This window comes from Caenorhabditis remanei, chromosome II, assembly GCF_010183535.1.
Source record: "Caenorhabditis remanei strain PX506 chromosome II, whole genome shotgun sequence".
Taxonomy (NCBI): Eukaryota; Metazoa; Nematoda; class Chromadorea; order Rhabditida; family Rhabditidae; genus Caenorhabditis; species Caenorhabditis remanei.
The window spans coordinates 14,418,433-14,437,890 of NC_071329.1; the positions used below are offsets into that span (position 1 = coordinate 14,418,433).

Here is a 19,458-nt window from a genome sequence, read left to right on the forward strand (position 1 = left end):
GATAAACGTTTCAAATTGAGATAACTATAAAAAGATGCATTTAAAGATACAATAGAGATACAATACAATTATAAATATTCCAACAAGTAATAAAGCCAATCAGCCACAAGTAACAATAAAAAAGTTCAGAAAAATTCACACTTTTTCTTCGGGTTCATAGGGGATCCAGCCGGGCAATCATACGTGTCCGCAAATTCTTTCATATTTGCGAACACTCCATTGGTTCGGAAACTATGAACCGCATGATTATCCGTGAGTTGCTTTTGCAGAGAATAACTAGGTCGCGGAGAACACCAGTTCTGAAATGAGTTGGGTTTTGATTTCTCAATAAATATGATCTACCAGCGCTCCGATTTGAAAATATAGTTTTTCAATGTCGTAGTCTTCGAATCCAACTAGTCTCGGTTCTTCCTCAAGGTCTATTTTTTTGAAATGTCTCCAGGAGACATCAGCGGATATTTGGTCAGCTGTCATTTCTCCGAGAGTCAACGACCCGTTAAGCTGAAAGTAAAACATTACGTTAATCTCTTTCCAAGTCTTTTAATTACGTTTTTCCCAAAAGTTGGGTCATCATACTTCTCGTACTGTTCCACCAAACACATCATTCGTTTCTCATATTCCTTCACGTCTTTCTCAGTCCACCACATTTTCTTTTTTCCAGTTTCATCGTGATTGCGACCACCGTTATCAAAACCATGCCCAATTTCATGACTAATTATGAATCCAACGCCAGCAATCTTTGCGTATTCAGGGAAACTGTGATGGAAAAGAGGATCGGAGATGATAGGCGCAAGTACAGCTAAAAAATACAGTTGGTTAAGAGAATGCAGCTAAAATAATGACTTTAGTTAGGAAAATGCGGATTACAACTCACTAATAGAATTTTCGAAATTCGCATAGAAAGCATTTGTTGTGAATTGCAGCAACATTGGATTGAGAGTTGTTTCGGAAGCCATGAAGCTGGTGAGCTGCTGTACAGAGTATTTTCGTGCGTTAAATATAATTTCACTATAGAAATCGGATGGTTTAATTTCAAACTGAAAATATAATGTTTGAAAAATTGTTATTCACTATGTTTCAGCGTTGCTGAAACACTTACATGGAATCTTTCATCAAATGCCCCAGCTTTCTCAAACTCCTTTGGGTAACCAACAATCGTTTTCATAGCCTTCGCTTTTTTAATCGCATTTTTCTTGGTCTTATCATCAAGCCACTCAGAATCTTCAATCATTTCAATGAAGACATCCTTCGTATTCTCCACCATTTCAGCCACATCCTCCATATTTTCTTTATCGAAATGATTTCGGACAAACACTCGATAAGAAGCTAGTGGAAGCAGTTTCCTGACCATCTGGAAATTCCAGCTGCGTTTTTCACAAGAATTGTAATAATCTCCTTACGCTATGGCATTGGTTATTCAAATTCAAATCGTTGAATAAGGTATACAGAAATTTGAAGATCAAAAACTTGCGGAGATCTTCTTTTCTTCCCTTGATTAAATTCTCCATCTGAAAGTGGTCTAATAAAACACTCATCATCCCGAGAAAGTGGCTTACATCTGTACCATGTACTTCAAAGATTTTATCAATTTCGATTTTGCTTTCAATTTTGGGCCATGCGGTTTCTGGTGATTTGAACGTACTTTTAATGGTTCCATCAAAATCAATAGATGGAATCAAAGTTGTTACATTTTTGTATTCCACACTTGCTTTCATCCCTTTTATGAATAACTGAAAAATTCGAAGTTGAGACAAAGCTTGTTTTATTTGTTATTACCTTGTCCCATTCCTCTTTAAAACTCAAAATATTTTTCAATTCATCGTCGGATGGTGTAAATTTAAGGGTTTCGTGAATAATCTGAATTACAATGTGAAATTTTTTACATCCAAAGGTGATTCAACTTTTTCATGGTATCTTGATTCGGTAACTTGTATTGACTTCCAATAATTACGAGCTCATCTCCAGTTACAGTGAGTAGAGAAAAGAGACCAAAATCAATAATGTTGCCAAAATCGCCAAACTTTGTTACGATATTTGGCAAAGCTTCTGAAAAGTTACTCGCGGTTGTCTTCTATTTTTGTAAAGCTTTCCAGCTTACTTACTGGTTATATCGAAATTAGCATCATTCCAGTTACCAACATGAGATTCGACTAGTTTAGCTAGATTTTGCAAGTTTTCCGCTTGAACCCCGTTCTGTAAAATTCTGCTTATCAACCTTGTTAATTAATAACTGTTTTACCGTTATGTTTCTGTATTCTTGACATTTTGCAAACAATTGTAGCATTGCGTTTTCAGATGCCGAAGAAGTCGTCTTGTTTTTTAGGAGGTATTCTGAAAATTGCGTTTTGATTTGAGCGTCTGATATATTTTAAATTCCGCACCTCTAATCAATCCATCTAGAATATAAGACTGTTTGGTAATAGGCGGTCCCTCAACAGTAACATGTTCGTTATATTTTCCACACGAATATTGAAAGAAATCATTGCATGGATCAACGGATTCATCTCTCCAATTGAGTTGTAAATTCAAAATATAAAATGGGGATAATCTAGATATTTAAAACAGACCAACTGTTGAGAAAGACTGATACACTCCGGAGTTTCACAAACGTTTCTTTTATCTTTTCCTGAAAGCAAGAGAACCAACAGCAAAGCAAGAGAAAGAGCAAGAATAATGCAGATGAGAACGCCATTAATAAGAAGAGACTTGTGAGATTTCTTTTTTTCCTGTTCTGATGTTCTGGGAGCTTGTCCAGGAGCAGGCGAAGCGTTATACACTTTCACATGTTCATCCTTCTTCATACTTTTTGGTTTCTTGAAAAGATTCGGAGTCTTCTCTTTTTCTTGCTTCGGATCTTTCGGCTTCCCAACAACTTCTTTTTTAGGATCTGCAGTCTTGATCTTCTTCTGTTTGACCGGTTTCTCCTTCTTCAATGGATTCAATTTCTTGCCAGGTTTTGCCTCCTTTTTGGGTTTTGGAACTTTTTCCTTCGATGGTTTTGATTTCAGATTCAAAACCATTTTCAGAATAGGTTTCTGAAATTGAAAGGATTAGCATCGAGATTTTCAGAAAGCTAGGTACGAACCTTGTAAACACGTTTTGGTTTGAGTAATGCTGGGAGTTGGTAGATCGATTTAGGATCAGTATTAATTGGTTTTTGTTCTCTGACCCATGCCTTTCGGTTTACCGGGTAACCCTGGAAGCTTCTGGAAGAAGGCACCAGTGACCGGGTGCTCTGGTTCTTAATAAGACGAGGTATCGGAAAAACTAGATTTAAATTAACCTTCAGAGCACCCGGTCACTGGTGCCTTCTTCCAGAAGCTTCCAGGGTTACCCGGTAAACGAAAATGCATGGGTCAGAGAACAAAAACCAATTAATACTGATTCTAAATCGATCATATCAGCTCGCAGCGTTCATTGAACTAAAACGTGAATACAAGGTTTGTATCTAGCTTTCTGAAAATCTTGACTATAGTGATACTATTTTCAGTAACCTATTCTGAAAATGGTTTTGAATCTGAAATCGAAACCATCGAAGGAAACAGTTCCAAAACCCAAAAAGGAGGCAAAACCTGGCAAAAAATTGAATCCATTGAAGAAGGAGAAACCAGTCAAACAGAAGAAGATCAAGGCTGCAGACCCGAAAAAAGGAGGTGTTGTGAAACCGAAAGATCCGAAGCAAGGAAAAGTGAAGACTCCGAATCCTTTCAAGAAACCAAAAATTCTGAAGAAAGATGAAGATGTGAAGGTGTATAACGCTTCGCCTGCTCCCGGACAAGCTGCCAGAGCACCAGAACCGAAAAAAAAGAAATCATACAAATCTCTGCTGATTCATGGCGTGCTCATCTGCATTATTCTTGCTCTTTCTCTTGCTTTGCTGTTGGTTCTCTTGCTTTCAGGCAAAGACAAAAGAAACGTTTGTGAAACTCCGGAGTGTATCAGTCTTTCTCAACAGTTGGTCTGTTTTAAATATCTAGATTATGTTCATTTTACATTTCGAATTTACAGCTCAATTGGAGAGATGAATCCGTTGATCCATGCAAAGATTTCTTTCAATATTCGTGTGGAAAATATAACGAACATGTTACTGTGCAGGGAGCGGCTATTACCAAACAGTCTCAAATTCTAAATGGATTGATTAGAGGTAAGAAATTCACAATATATCAGATGCTCAAATAAAAGCGCAATTTCCAGAATACCTCCTAAAAAACAAAACGACTTCTTCAGCTTCTGAAAACGCTATGCTACAATTGTTTGCAAAATGTCGAGAATATAGAAACATAACGGTAACATAGTTATTGATTAATTGAGTTGAGAAGCAGATTTTTACAGAACGGAGTTCGAGCGGAAAACTTGCAAAATCTAGCTAAACTAGTCGGAAACCTTGTTGGTACTTGGAATGATGCTAATTTCGATATAACCAGTGAGTAAACTGGAAAGTGTTATAGTTATAAAATCAAAAGACAAACGACTGTGACTGACTCCTACTACTATGAAGAGTACATTTTCAGAAGCTTTGCCAAATATCGTAACAAAACTTGGCCCACTGGGCAACGCTATCGATTTTGGTCTATTTTCTCTAATTACTAAAACTGGGGCTGAGCTCGTAATTGTTGGAAGTCAATACAAGTTACCGCCTCAGGATGTCATGAAAAAGGTGAATCACCCTTGAATGTAAGCAATTGTAATTGTAATTCAGATTATCAACGAAACCATGAATATTACACCATCACCATCCGACGATGATTTGAAAAATATTTTGAGTTTTAAAGAGGAATGGGACGGGGTAATCACAAATAAAAGAATCTTTGCTTCAACTTCAAATTTTTCAGTTTTTCATGGACGGGTTGAAAGAGGGTGCGCAATACGAAAGTGTAAAAGCTACGATTCCATCTATTAAATTTGATGGAATCATCAAAAGTACGTTGAAATCACCAGAAACCGCCTGGCCCAAAATTGTAAGCAAAATCCAAGTTGACAAACTTTTTGAAACACATGGTGCAAAAGTAAGCCACTTTTTTGGAATACTGATATTATTAAAAAATTTCAGTTGAATAGTTTAATCACGAGAAGGAAAAAAGATCTCGGCAATTTTTTGATCTTCAAATTTCTGCAAACCTCATTCCACGCTTTAAATTTGAAACACGAATGCCATAGCGTAAGGAAATATTAAAGTTCTTGTGAAAAACGCGGCTGGAATTTTCAGATTGTCACGAGCCTGCTTCCTCTAGCTTCTTATCGAGTGTTCATCCGAAATCATTTCGATAAAGAAAATATGGAGGATGTGGCTGAAATGGTGGAGAATACGAAGGATGTTTTTATTGAAATGATTGAAGATTCGAAGTGGCTTGATGATAAAACCAAGAAAAATGCGATCAAGAAAGCGAAGGCTATGAAGACGATTGTTGGTTACCCGAAGGAGTTCGAGAAAGCTGGGGCGTTTGATGAAATATTCAATGTAAGTATTTCAGCAACGCTGAAACATAGTGATAACAATTTCTCAAACATTATATTTTCAGTTAGAAATTAAACCATCCGATTCCTACAGTAAAATTATATTTGAAGCACGAAAATACTCTGTACAGCAGCTCACCAGCTTCATTGCTTCCGAAACAACTCTGAATCCAATGTTGCTGCATTTTACAACAAATGCGCTTTACGCAACAGATGATAATTCGATTGGTGAGATGCAATCAACATTTTTTTACCAACTGTATTATTTTAGTTGTACTTGCACCTATCATTGCCGACCCTCTTTTTCACCATAGCTTCCCCGAATACGCAAAAATTGCTGGTGTCGGGTTCATAATTAGCCATGAAATTGGACATGGTTTTGATAACGGTGGTCGCAATTACGATGAAACTGGAAAACAGAAAATGTGGTGGACAGAGAAAGACGTGAAAGAGTATGAGAAACGAATGATGTGTTTGGTTGAACAATACGAGAATTATGATGACCCAAGTTTTGGAAAAAACGTAATTAAAAGACATGGAAATAGATTAACGTAATGTTTCACTTTCAGCTTAACGGTTCGTTGACTTTAGATGAAATGGGAGCTGACCAGATATCTGCTGATGTTTCCTGGAGATCTTTCAAAAAATTGGACCTTGAAAAAGAACCAAGGCTAGTTGGTTTTGAAGATTACGATATCGAAAAACTATACTTTCAAATCGGAGCCCTGGTAGGCTATAAAATCTAGAAGTTAAAACACAACTGATTTCAGAACTGGTGTTCTCCGCGACCTACTCAGTCTCTGCAAGAGCAACTCGCAGATAATCATGCAGTTAAAAGTTTCCGAGTGAATGGAGTGTTTGCAAATACGAAACAATTCGCGGACACGTATGATTGCCCGGCTGGATCCCCTATGAACCCGAAGACAAAGTGTGAAATGTTTTGAACTTTTTTATTGTTACTTGTGGCTGATTGGCTTTATTACTTGTTTTTTTATTATTTATAAACGTGTTTAATTTTTTACAGTTATCTCAATTTGAAAGATAAAAAAGGTCTTCTCTGGAAATAAGAGATCTACAATTACAATGATGAAACGTGTTCATACTTTCCAGATTTTGTCTCTACACTTTTTCTACTAAAGTCTCTTTGAATAATAACCACGTCATAAAAAAAAGTTATCTGATTTTATCAGTTAAATTCTTATCTCATTTCAAGTTTAATTTTCCGCAATTTAAGCTCATCAAATTTCAAAAATCGTACGTTTTCTTCACGAAACAGCTTCTAGTTACATTTTCAGTATATACATACTCTAATGAAGCTGAAAGAATGTTGTGCTCATCCACTTCTTGCTTTCGTCATATTTCTGGTCATTTCTATCATTGCAATTCTCACAACTTTCATTGTTTTGAGAATGAATGACAAACCACCCCACTTTTCGCCACTGGAATCTCCAAAAGCTTCTACGAACTCTCCCGAATCACGGAAATCTCAAAATCAGACGATTGAAAACCATTTGCCAGTCTCGAGACCTCCCACCTCGAGTGACCCTCCGATTGTAACTTGCGAATCTCCGGAATGTGTCACCTTGGCACATAAATTAGTGAGTTTTGAACTTTGGAGCTCTTTCTGCAATGAACTTTTTTAGTTAAACTATCGAGATGTATCTATTGATCCATGTGAAAACTTCCACAGAGCATCTTGCGGAAGATACTATGAGAATAGTTTGGCAGAGAACTCGATTCAAGAAAAACAAGTTTTTCTACAGAGAATTGTAAAAGGTGATGTCATATTACAGTACTGGGCAAACTTTGGCCTTTTTCAATGGAAATTGTCCAACGTTGAGAGGGTCACATGGCATCACTGATTGTCCCACAAAGTAGAATTTTAATGAATCATGGAGATTTAAAGTAGATCTCCATTTAGGCAGTTGACGACTTTTTTGTACGGACACTCCCTAGAGAGTTATGGTCATTTTAAGGGCACAACTCAAAAATACACCATAACTTTTTGTTTTCAGAATTTGTGCTCAACAGACAACCGTCTACTTCGAAATCTGAAAACACTATAAAGTTGCTTTTTGAAAAATGTAGACATATCACTGCTTGGGATGTAAGTTTTTGTTTTTCTCTTCATAAATATCTATTTTCCGGTTGTCAGGCACCTGAAGAGACAGAAATTGCATATAAAGAAATCATGAAGGATATTGAAAAACTTGGATGGTCTTTGCTGGATAGCAAATGGAATTCATCGAAATTTGATTTGAATGGTTTCCCCGCGACTTAAAATCTATTCATATAATCAATACTTGTTTTCAGATGTGCTCTCCAAAATTGCCAAAATAGGAGTGCTGGATTTTGGAATTTTTCAATTTTATCCGGTTTTGAATCACTTGATTATTGCACCTTCTTCAAGAGGGGTAACTGAAATGTCTGGGATTGAAAAGGTCTGTTTTCAGGCTCTTATCTTAAACAGCCCACTTTTTCTTAAATTTCAGATGATTAACACGTTTTTGGATGTGAACGACCTGGATGTCGATGAAAATATGATTTCAAATCATGGGAAAGAGATTTATGAGTTTGATGTGAAGTTGAAAAAACTGCAATTTCTAGACTACCCAGAAACAATAACATATTCGGATCTGAAATCAAATATTTCGATTGTTGATTTTGATGGAATTATCCAAAGTTTATTTCGGTCTGGAAGGAAAGAAAAGTTGTGGCCGATAGTAGAAAAGAGAGTGGAGTCATATGCACAACCGCTTTTCGCAGGGGACGTGGAAAATGTTAGTGAGTTTCAGAAGAGAGAATTTTCAGAAGAAATGATCAGAATTCCAAAATACTTAATTTCAGTTAGAAACGCTACTGAAATCGACGCCTCCTAGAGTAGTATCTAATTTTCTGATCTTCAAGTTTCTTCAAACTTCAATCAACACATTCACAATCAAGTCTAGCAAACACAAAAAAGTTGAATGTGAGAAAGAAGTGATACGACTCTTACCCTATGCATCTCTTCGCGTATTTGTTAGAAATCATTTCGACAAGGAGAATCTGAAAATTGTGGCAGAAATGATTGAAAAATCGAAGAAAGTGTTCATTGAAATGATTCAAGAATCCACGTGGCTTCATGAGAAAACCAAGAAAGCTGCAATTCTGAAAGTTCAAAAGATGACGAAGATGGTGGGGTACCCGGAGGAATTTGAGAAAACAGGAGCACTGGATACACTTTTTGAAAATGTGGGTTCGAATATTTTGAAAGTAGTTTTCTATTTTTGTTCAGCTTGTTATTCTGGAATCTGACACCTACTCCATTTTGCTCAAGAAAATTCAACGATTCAAAGTAGAACTGGCTCTGGAGAATGTTGCTTCTGAACTCGGAATGGAGTTGGGTGGTCGCTTGTATGCTGCCAACGCGTTCTACCAGCCTAGTATAAATCAGCTACGTGAGCAACCATTTTCCACAATTTTTCTCACTAGGCAAGGTCATGAAGCCAGTTTGGAGTTACGGGTCGTAACTTAAACCATTGGAAAGCTGCGAAAACGATGATTCCAAATATAGGTTCAGTTTTTGCCCTTGAGGCCTGGTATTCAAAAAAAATGAGATCAAAGTTTGGACCACTGACAAGTCATTGATTCATTAATTCCAGGTGTGCTCGCCCCATTCATGGACGACCCGATATTTGACTCCACTTATCCTGAATATGTACAGATCGCCACGTTAGGAAAGATTATAAATCATGAAATAGGTCATGGTTTCGACCCGAACCATAGAGGAAAAGATGAGAATGGAGAAGAAAAGGACTTATGGCAACCGGAGGATCTGGTGGAATACGAGAAGAGAGTGAAGTGTCTGATTGAGCAATACAATGAGTATGACGACCCAGATTTTGGGAAGAAAGTGAGTAGGTCTGTTTGTCTGTGAGTACGGATGTCTTCTTCTAGTTGAATGGGTCAGTTGTGATATCGGAGCTAGTGGCAGATGGTTTTGGAATGGATGTTGCGTGGAAGACTTTCAAAAAACTAGGCCTAGCAAGCCAGGCAAAGTTGATTGGATTCAAAGATTATCCAATAGACAAATTGTTCTTTCAAACTGTTGCTGTGGTATTCTTTATTGAGTTTTTTTTTCTGATTCTGAAAAAATTTCATTTCAGAACTTATGCAATCAACGCAGTAAGAAAGATGTGGACTTTGCAGTTCAATTCGATACCCACCCTACAGATAGTTTTCGTGTGAATGGAGTGTTTTCAAATATGAAGGCATTTGCGGAGACGTTTAATTGTCCAGTTGGATCACCGATGAATCCGAAGAAGAAATGCGACCTTTTCTAATAATTAATGGTTTTAAATAATCATTTTTTCTTATAAAAACGTAACCCGAACACCAAGAAAATAATCCATAAAATCTAATTTCTCGTAATAAACATTTCGACTTGTTAAAGTTTTTGATAAATTCAGAAGTGAGTAGCCTGATAAATCCTTTCTGACCAAATTTCCTAATTCCAGACATAAACGCTAGCTAATGTCTCTGAAAGATAAATGTTCTAATCCATTGGTCTGCCTAGTCATATTCCTAGTCGTCTTCGTGCTTGCTCTATTGGCAACTGTTATTGTTTTGAAAATCGATAGCGAGCCGATAGTAATTCAGAAGGAGCCTCTGGTGTCTCCAAAGGAAAATGATAATGGTACTTCTCAAGCTAGGCCTTCTACTTTGAAACCGAGTGCCAGCGATTCAGGAAATGTTGAGGAATTCAAATCCAGCCCTGATATAGTTATTGGATCAGTTTCTACCACGGAGACACTAGTAACAGGAACTGAATCGGTTGCTCCTGTGACTGTCAAACCAAATATTCCGACTTTGAAATCTCGAAATGTTTGTGAAACTCCGGAATGTATTACGTTGGCTCATCAATTGGTAACCATTGAATTCTACATAGCTATAACATAAGATTTCAGCTCAAATACATAAAAATTTCAGCTTAATTGGCACGACCCGAGCATTGATCCATGTGTAGACTTTTATAAATCGGCATGCGGAAAGTACAATGAGCATACTGTAGTTGAAGGTACAAGGAACAATAAAAAATCTATTATTGTGCAGAATTTGATTGAAGGTATTCCTAAAGAAGCGTAGTTTTTTTCTGAATGAGTTTTTATTCAGAATTTCTTCAAACTGATAAGAATCCCGCGACTAAAACGGAGAGAGCGTTCAAATTGTTTTATAAGAAATGTGAAGAGTTGAAAGATGACAAGGTACACAAGTTTTCAGTTACTCAAAATGCAGAAATACAACATTTCCAGGCGATGAAAAGAAATTCTAAACAAGCATTAAAGGATATTTTTGGTGATATAAAAAGTTTTGGATCATGGCCACTGGCAGAGAAGAGATGGAGCAAATCGAAATTTAATTTGAATGATATGCTTTCTAATATCGCTCGTTCGGGAGAACTGAATTTTGGGTTGTTTCAAATGGACACTATGGGAAACAAACACTTCTCCATCAGCCCAATTTTCGAGCGACAACAGAATGAGAATCTGAAGGAAACTATCAAAAGTATTCTAACTGAAAATGGAATTAAAGTCACTGCCAAGACTTTAAATGATGACTTTCAAGATTATGAGGATTTTATAAAAGTACTCGATCAGGTATTTGGCAGTTTTTGGAATAATCACTCTGATTTCTTTCCATTCAGCATGACTATATCGATGAAGACGAGAACTTAGACCTTTCTGATCTAGAAGAGAAAATTCCAAGTATAGATTTTGGAAGGATCATTGAAAACTTGGTGAATCCGAAGAAGAAAACGAATACAACTTTTTTGAAGAAAATTGAAGATATGACATATCCGACGGATCAATTATTATTTTTTGATAAGAAGAAAAATGTGAGTCTTCAATTACAAAAGAAGAAACGTCACTTGATATTTCTAGCTCGAAAAAATCTTGAAAAAAACGTCTGCAAGAACATTGGCTAATTTTCTAATCTTCCATTTCATCAACCTCTCCTCTCAAGACCTTTCCATCTACCCCACTGATATTAAGAGCACAGATTGTGCAGAGGTATGGATTTTGAACTTCCATGCGTTTACTTGTTTTTGATTTTTAAAAGAATTTCAGACTGCTATAAATTCTCTCAATGAAGCTGCTCTTTCAGCTTTTATAAATAACCATTTTGATAAAGAGAATCTGGAAATTGTATCTGAAATGGTGGAGGAAACGAAGGAGAATTTTATCGAAATGATTCAAGAATCCACGTGGCTTCATGAAGAAACCAAAAAAGCTGCGATTCTGAAAGTTGAGAAAATAAAGAAGACAATTGGATATCCGAAGGAATTCAAAGTGCCTGGATCGTTGGATAAGGCGTTCAAAAATGTATGTACACATATTAGCTCGGCACTGTGCTTACAACTGCGCTCCGCCGAAATTTCCTTGAGAAATGTCTCATATTCTCTGAATCTCTAGTAGAATGTAAGGAAAACTTTACATTCACCCTCCCAAGAAGAATTTCACACCCAAAGGGTGACGTCACCAGGTAAACCTGTAACTTTCTGAGAAAAAGGCTTGCGAGGCCTGTGCAGCTGTATACCGTATACCTGTTTACCTATAATTGAAAAATTATCTGAATACAACCGTAATCCCTACCGTACACCTGTACAACAAGTTACATGTACACCTGATTACTTATGATTTTACAGAACAGCTGTATACCGTACACCTGTTAATTAAAACTACCGTACATCTACCTATTAAACAATTTTTTGGGAATAGTATCGTTTTAGAATAGATTCCTAGATCGAAAGAAATTATCCCGTTTTTTGAAATTTCAATTATAATTTCGTTGAATTCTAGATCGAAAGAAATTATCCGGTTTTTAGGAATTTTAATTACAATTTTGTTGATTTCTAACCCGGGAGGATTCAAACCCGCGTCTACTGAAGTATCCTTCAGCCCGGGCATGATAGACTACTACATCCTCTGATCGACGAGTCTATCCGGTACCGACACAGATAAGAATGGTGGGGGAAGTTAGTTTCATAAAAAGTACCCTGTTTTTTGGAATTTCAATCATAATTTTATTGATTTCTAGATTAAAAAAGTCCTATTTTTGGAATTTTAATTACAATTTTGTTGATTTCTAACCCGGGAGGATTCAAACCCGCGTCTACTGAAGTATCCTTCAGCCCGGGCATGATAGACTACTACATCCTCTGATCGACGAGTCTATCCGGTACCGACACAGATAAGAATGGTGGGGGAAGTTAATTTCATAAAAAGTACCCTGTTTTTTGGAATTTCAATCATAATTTTATTGATTTCTAATTTAGAAAAGTCCTATTTTTAGGAATTTTAATTACAATTTTGTTGATTTCTAACCCGGGAGGATTCAAACCCGCGTCTACTGAAGTATCCTTCAGCCCGGGTATTATAGACTACTACATCCTCTGATCGACGAGTCTATCCGGTACCGACACAGATAAGAATGGTGGGGGAAGTTAGTTTCATAAAAAGTACCCTGTTTTTTGGAATTTCAATCATAATTTTATTGATTTCTAATTTAGAAAAGTCCTATTTTTAGGAATTTTAATTACAATTTTGTTGATTTCTAACCCGGGAGGATTCAAACCCGCGTCTACTGAAGTATCTGTTGTGGCGTGAACTAGCATGGCCTAGCCTAGTGATCGCCTAACCCTGAGGTCATACGTGGCAAGAAGATCTGCCCATATAAGCCGAGAGAACTAATAGTTGTCGGTTATTCCTTATGTAAATAAATGGTTATTTATACTCCACTCTCCTGCCACCTAGCGATATAACATTGGCGATCAGGATCAAGGGACCACCGAGGAAGGCTGGAATACTCCAAATCGGATTTGGTCGGTGCGCAGGGAGAGTGTTGGAGGCACATTTGGATACCCCGATGCAGTAGGACGAGATGTCGGCATCGTTGAGTTGTGAGAGAGCCGTCGAAGGGTTGGAGAGCATTGGGCTCGAGATCAGAGGATCCCCTTGAAGCCGATCGGAGATGCAGCAGAGTGAGGAAGAGTAGAAGATGTCGTGAGGAAGACATCGATGCTGTGGGATACACCATGGGGTGTGGATCGTGCTGGAAACCACCGTGGAGGTGTGTTGTTAGACGTGCTGAAGATCGTGTGTCGTCGATGGACCGTAGAAGGACAGCGATCGGGACAGATGTCCAGGAGGGAAGAGAAGGAAAAGCTGTGGAGTCTGAGCAGCGGCTGTCGTGGAAGAATGACGATTCAGAAGACAGTAGACAAATGGACTTTCGTTGAAGAAAGGGAGGTGTTGTGGCGTGAACTAGCATGGCCTAGCCTAGTGATCGCCTAACCCTGAGGTCATACGTGGCAAGAAGATCTGCCCATATAAGCCGAGAGAACTAATAGTTGTCGGTTATTCCTTATGTAAATAAATGGTTATTTATACTCCACTCTCCTGCCACCTAGCGATATAACAGTATCCTTCAGCCCGGGTATTATAGACTACTACATCCTCTGATCGACGAGTCTATCCGGTACCGACACAGATAAGAATGGTGGGGGAAGTTAATTTCATAAAAAGTACCCAGTTTTTTGGAATTTCAATCATAATTTTATTGATTTCTAATTTAAAAAAGTCCTATTTTTTGGAATTTAAATCATAATTTTATTGATTTCTAATTTAAAAAAGTCCTATTTTTTGGAATTTAAATCATAATTTTATTGATTTCTAATTTAGAAAAGTCCTATTTTTAGGAATTTTAATCATAATTTTATTGATTTCTAGATTAAAAAAGTCCTATTTTTGGAATTTTAATTACAATTTTGTTGATTTCTAACCCGGGAGGATTCAAACCCGCGTCTACTGAAGTATCCTTCAGCCCGGGTATTATAGACTACTACATCCTCTGATCGACGAGTCTATCCGGTACCGACACAGATAAGAATGGTGGGGGAAGTTAATTTCATAAAAAGGTCCCAGTTTTTTGGAATTTCAATCATAATTTTATTGATTTCTAGATTAAAAAAGTCCTATTTTTAGGAATTTTAATTACAATTTTGTTGATTTCTAACCCGGGACGATTCAAACCCGCGTCTACTGAAGTATCCTTCAGCCCGGGTATTATAGACTACTACATCCTCTGATCGACGAGTCTATCCGGTACCGACACAGATAAGAATGGTGGGGGAAGTTAATTTCATAAAAAGTACCCAGTTTTTTGGAATTTCAATCATAATTTTATTGATTTCTAATTTAAAAAAGTCCTATTTTTTGGAATTCAAATCATAATTTTATTGATTTCTAATTTAAAAAAGTCCTATTTTTTGGAATTTAAATCATAATTTTATTGATTTCTAATTTAGAAAAGTCCTATTTTTAGGAATTTTAATCATAATTTTATTGATTTCTAGATTAAAAAAGTCCTATTTTTGGAATTTTAATTACAATTTTGTTGATTTCTAACCCGGGAGGATTCAAACCCGCGTCTACTGAAGTATCCTTCAGCCCGGGCATGATAGACTACTACATCCTCTGATCGACGAGTCTATCCGGTACCGACACAGATAAGAATGGTGGGGGAAGTTAATTTCATAAAAAGTACCCAGTTTTTTGGAATTTCAATCATAATTTTATTGATTTCTAGATTAAAAAAGTCCTATTTTTAGGAATTTTAATCATAATTTTATTGATTTCTAATTTAAAAAAGTCCTATTTTTAGGAATTTTAATCATAATTTTATTGATTTCTAATTTAGAAAAGTCCTATTTTTTGGAATTTTAATTACAATTTTGTTGATTTCTAATTTAGAAAAGTCCTATTTTTAGGAATTTTAATCATAATTTTATTGATTTCTAGATTAAAAAAGTCCTATTTTTGGAATTTTAATTACAATTTTGTTGATTTCTAACCCGGGAGGATTCAAACCCGCGTCTACTGAAGTATCCTTCAGCCCGGGCATGATAGACTACTACATCCTCTGATCGACGAGTCTATCCGGTACCGACACAGATAAGAATGGTGGGGGAAGTTAATTTCATAAAAAGTACCCAGTTTTTTGGAATTTCAATCATAATTTTATTGATTTCTAGATTAAAAAAGTCCTATTTTTAGGAATTTTAATCATAATTTTATTGATTTCTAATTTAAAAAAGTCCTATTTTTAGGAATTTTAATCATAATTTTATTGATTTCTAATTTAGAAAAGTCCTATTTTTTGGAATTTTAATTACAATTTTGTTGATTTCTAATTTAGAAAAGTCCTATTTTTAGGAATTTTAATCATAATTTTATTGATTTCTAGATTAAAAAAGTCCTATTTTTGGAATTTTAATTACAATTTTGTTGATTTCTAACCCGGGAGGATTCAAACCCGCAACTACTGAAGTATCCTTCAGCCCGGGCATGATAGACTACTACATCCTCTGATCGACGAGTCTATCCGGTACCGACACAGATAAGAATGGTGGGGGAAGTTAGTTTCATAAAAAGTACCCTGTTTTTTGGAATTTCAATCGTAATTTTATTGATTTCTAGATTAAAAAAGTCCTATTTTTGGAATTTTAATTACAATTTTGTTGATTTCTAACCCGGGAGGATTCAAACCCGCGTCTACTGAAGTATCCTTCAGCCCGGGCATGATAGACTACTACATCCTCTGATCGACGAGTCTATCCGGTACCGACACAGATAAGAATGGTGGGGGAAGTTAATTTCATAAAAAGTACCCTGTTTTTTGGAATTTCAATCATTTTTTTATTGATTTCTAGATTAAAAAAGTCCTATTTTTGGAATTTTAATTACAATTTTGTTGATTTCTAACCCGGGAGGATTCAAACCCGCGTCTACTGAAGTATCCTTCAGCCCGGGTATTATAGACTACTACATCCTCTGATCGACGAGTCTATCCGGTACCGACACAGATAAGAATGGTGGGGGAAGTTAATTTCATAAAAAGTACCCAGTTTTTTGGAATTTCAATCATAATTTTATTGATTTCTAGATTAAAAAAGTCCTATTTTTAGGAATTTTAATCATAATTTTATTGATTTCTAATTTAAAAAAGTCCTATTTTTTGGAATTGTAATCATAATTTTATTGATTTCTAATTTAGAAAAGTCCTATTTTTAGGAATTTTAATTACAATTTTGTTGATTTCTAGATTAAAAAAGTCCTATTTTTGGAATTTTAATTACAATTTTGTTGATTTCTAACCCGGGAGGATTCAAACCCGCGTCTACTGAAGTATCCTTCAGCCCGGGTATTATAGACTACTACATCCTCTGATCGACGAGTCTATCCGGTACCGACACAGATAAGAATGGTGGGGGAAGTTAGTTTCATAAAAAGTACCCTGTTTTTTGGAATTTCAATCATAATTTTATTGATTTCTAATTTAAAAAAGTCCTATTTTTAGGAATTTTAATCATAATTTTATTGATTTCTAATTTAAAAAAGTCCTATTTTTAGGAATTTTAATCATAATTTTATTGATTTCTAATTTAGAAAAGTCCTATTTTTAGGAATTTTAATTACAATTTTGTTGATTTCTAACCCGGGAGGATTCAAACCCGCGTCTACTGAAGTATCCTTCAGCCCGGGTATTATAGACTACTACATCCTCTGATCGACGAGTCTATCCGGTACCGACACAGATAAGAATGGTGGGGGAAGTTAATTTCATAAAAAGTACCCAGTTTTTTGGAATTTCAATCATAATTTTATTGATTTCTAGATTAAAAAAGTCCTATTTTTAGGAATTTTAATCATAATTTTATTGATTTCTAATTTAAAAAAGTCCTATTTTTTGGAATTTCAATCATAATTTTATTGATTTCTAATTTAAAAAAGTCCTATTTTTAGGAATTTTAATCATAATTTTATTGATTTCTAATTTAGAAAAGTCCTATTTTTGGAATTTTAATTACAATTTTGTTGATTTCTAACCCGGGAGGATTCAAACCCGCGTCTACTGAAGTATCCTTCAGCCCGGGTATTATAGACTACTACATCCTCTGATCGACGAGTCTATCCGGTACCGACACAGATAAGAATGGTGGGGGAAGTTAGTTTCATAAAAAGTACCCTGTTTTTTGGAATTTCAATCATAATTTTATTGATTTCTAATTTAAAAAAGTCCTATTTTTAGGAATTTTAATCATAATTTTATTGATTTCTAATTTAAAAAAGTCCTATTTTTAGGAATTTTAATCATAATTTTATTGATTTCTAATTTAGAAAAGTCCTATTTTTAGGAATTTTAATTACAATTTTGTTGATTTCTAACCCGGGAGGATTCAAACCCGCGTCTACTGAAGTATCCTTCAGCCCGGGTATTATAGACTACTACATCCTCTGATCGACGAGTCTATCCGGTACCGACACAGATAAGAATGGTGGGGGAAGTTAATTTCATAAAAAGTACCCAGTTTTTTGGAATTTCAATCATAATTTTATTGATTTCTAGATTAAAAAAGTCCTATTTTTAGGAATTTTAATCATAATTTTATTGATTTCTAATTTAAAAAAGTCCTATTTTTTGGAATTGTAATCATAATTTTATTGATTTCTAATTTAGAAAAGTCCTATTTTTAGGAATTTTAATTACAATTTTGTTGATTTCTAACCCGGGAGGATTCAAACCCGCGTCTACTGAAGTATCCTTCAGCCCGGGCATGATAGACTACTACATCCTCTGATCGACGAGTCTATCCGGTACCGACACAGATAAGAATGGTGGGGGAAGTTAGTTTCATAAAAAGTACCCTGTTTTTTGGAATTTCAATCGTAATTTTATTGATTTCTAGATTAAAAAAGTCCTATTTTTGGAATTTTAATTACAATTTTGTTGATTTCTAACCCGGGAGGATTCAAACCCGCAACTACTGAAGTATCCTTCAGCCCGGGCATGATAGACTACTACATCCTCTGATCGACGAGTCTATCCGGTACCGACACAGATAAGAATGGTGGGGGAAGTTAGTTTCATAAAAAGTACCCTGTTTTTTGGAATTTCAATCGTAATTTTATTGATTTCTAGATTAAAAAAGTCCTATTTTTGGAATTTTAATTACAATTTTGTTGATTTCTAACCCGGGAGGATTCAAACCCGCGTCTACTGAAGTATCCTTCAGCCCGGGCATGATAGACTACTACATCCTCTGATCGACGAGTCTATCCGGTACCGACACAGATAAGAATGGTGGGGGAAGTTAATTTCATAAAAAGTACCCTGTTTTTGGAATTTCAATCATAATTTTATTGATTTCTAATTTAAAAAAGTCCTATTTTTTGGAATTTCAATCATAATTTTATTGATTTCTAATTTAAAAAAGTCCTATTTTTAGGAATTTTAATCATAATTTTATTGATTTCTAATTTAGAAAAGTCCTATTTTTAGGAATTTTAATTACAATTTTGTTGATTTCTAGATTAAAAAAGTCCTATTTTTGGAATTTTAATTACAATTTTGTTGATTTCTAACCCGGGAGGATTCAAACCCGCGTCTACTGAAGTATCCTTCAGCCCGGGTATTATAGACTACTACATCCTCTGATCGACGAGTCTATCCGGTACCGACACAGATAAGAATGGTGGGGGAAGTTAGTTTCATAAAAAGTACCCTGTTTTTTGGAATTTCAATCATAATTTTATTGATTTCTAATTTAAAAAAGTCCTATTTTTTGGAATTTCAATCATAATTTTATTGATTTCTAATTTAAAAAAGTCCTATTTTTAGGAATTTTAATCATAATTTTATTGATTTCTAATTTAGAAAAGTCCTATTTTTGGAATTTTAATTACAATTTTGTTGATTTCTAACCCGGGAGGATTCAAACCCGCGTCTACTGAAGTATCCTTCAGCCCGGGTATTATAGACTACTACATCCTCTGATCGACGAGTCTATCCGGTACCGACACAGATAAGAATGGTGGGGGAAGTTAGTTTCATAAAAAGTACCCTGTTTTTTGGAATTTCAATCATAATTTTATTGATTTCTAATTTAAAAAAGTCCTATTTTTA

General features: G+C 35.5%; 5 protein-coding genes across 5 annotated transcripts; 4 read left to right on the forward strand and 1 right to left on the reverse strand.

Moving 5' to 3' along the window:
- Positions 1–125: 125 nt before the first annotated feature.
- Positions 126–4,083, reverse strand: GCK72_006919 (uncharacterized protein; the record flags this gene model as incomplete). Its single annotated transcript, XM_053725886.1, has 15 exons — positions 126–299; positions 343–501; positions 549–799; positions 875–1,037; positions 1,100–1,351; positions 1,401–1,508; positions 1,557–1,730; positions 1,777–1,857; positions 1,952–2,046; positions 2,103–2,193; positions 2,240–2,331; positions 2,382–2,548; positions 2,647–3,035; positions 3,086–3,206; positions 4,007–4,083. 15 exons carry the CDS (start codon positions 4,081–4,083, stop codon positions 126–128), a joined length of 2,394 nt encoding a protein of 797 aa, XP_053590080.1.
- On the forward strand, positions 3,506–6,398 carry GCK72_006920 (uncharacterized protein; the record flags this gene model as incomplete). The annotated part of the gene is made up of 13 exons (XM_053725887.1): positions 3,506–3,958; positions 4,009–4,144; positions 4,195–4,286; positions 4,333–4,423; positions 4,512–4,657; positions 4,700–4,786; positions 4,833–4,958; positions 5,051–5,158; positions 5,207–5,458; positions 5,520–5,682; positions 5,726–5,976; positions 6,024–6,182; positions 6,225–6,398. 13 exons carry the CDS (start codon positions 3,506–3,508, stop codon positions 6,396–6,398), a joined length of 2,238 nt encoding a protein of 745 aa, XP_053590081.1.
- A 465-nt stretch (positions 6,399–6,863) lies between these two features.
- Positions 6,864–8,333, forward strand: GCK72_006921 (uncharacterized protein; the record flags this gene model as incomplete). Its single annotated transcript, XM_053725888.1, has 7 exons — positions 6,864–7,052; positions 7,098–7,230; positions 7,470–7,561; positions 7,610–7,718; positions 7,768–7,895; positions 7,947–8,238; positions 8,302–8,333. The coding sequence occupies 7 exons, from the start codon at positions 6,864–6,866 to the stop codon at positions 8,331–8,333; spliced, it is 975 nt and encodes a 324-aa protein (XP_053590082.1).
- Positions 8,334–8,517: 184 nt separating this feature from the next.
- GCK72_006922 (uncharacterized protein) lies at positions 8,518–9,776 on the forward strand (the record flags this gene model as incomplete). The annotated part of the gene is made up of 5 exons (XM_003110000.2): positions 8,518–8,685; positions 8,729–8,891; positions 9,096–9,346; positions 9,391–9,549; positions 9,600–9,776. The coding sequence occupies 5 exons, from the start codon at positions 8,518–8,520 to the stop codon at positions 9,774–9,776; spliced, it is 918 nt and encodes a 305-aa protein (XP_003110048.2).
- A 190-nt stretch (positions 9,777–9,966) lies between these two features.
- On the forward strand, positions 9,967–11,906 carry GCK72_006923 (uncharacterized protein; the record flags this gene model as incomplete). Its single annotated transcript, XM_053725889.1, has 7 exons — positions 9,967–10,359; positions 10,423–10,558; positions 10,606–10,697; positions 10,746–11,090; positions 11,138–11,329; positions 11,376–11,504; positions 11,562–11,906. 7 exons carry the CDS (start codon positions 9,967–9,969, stop codon positions 11,904–11,906), a joined length of 1,632 nt encoding a protein of 543 aa, XP_053590083.1.
- Positions 11,907–19,458: the final 7,552 nt, after the last annotated feature.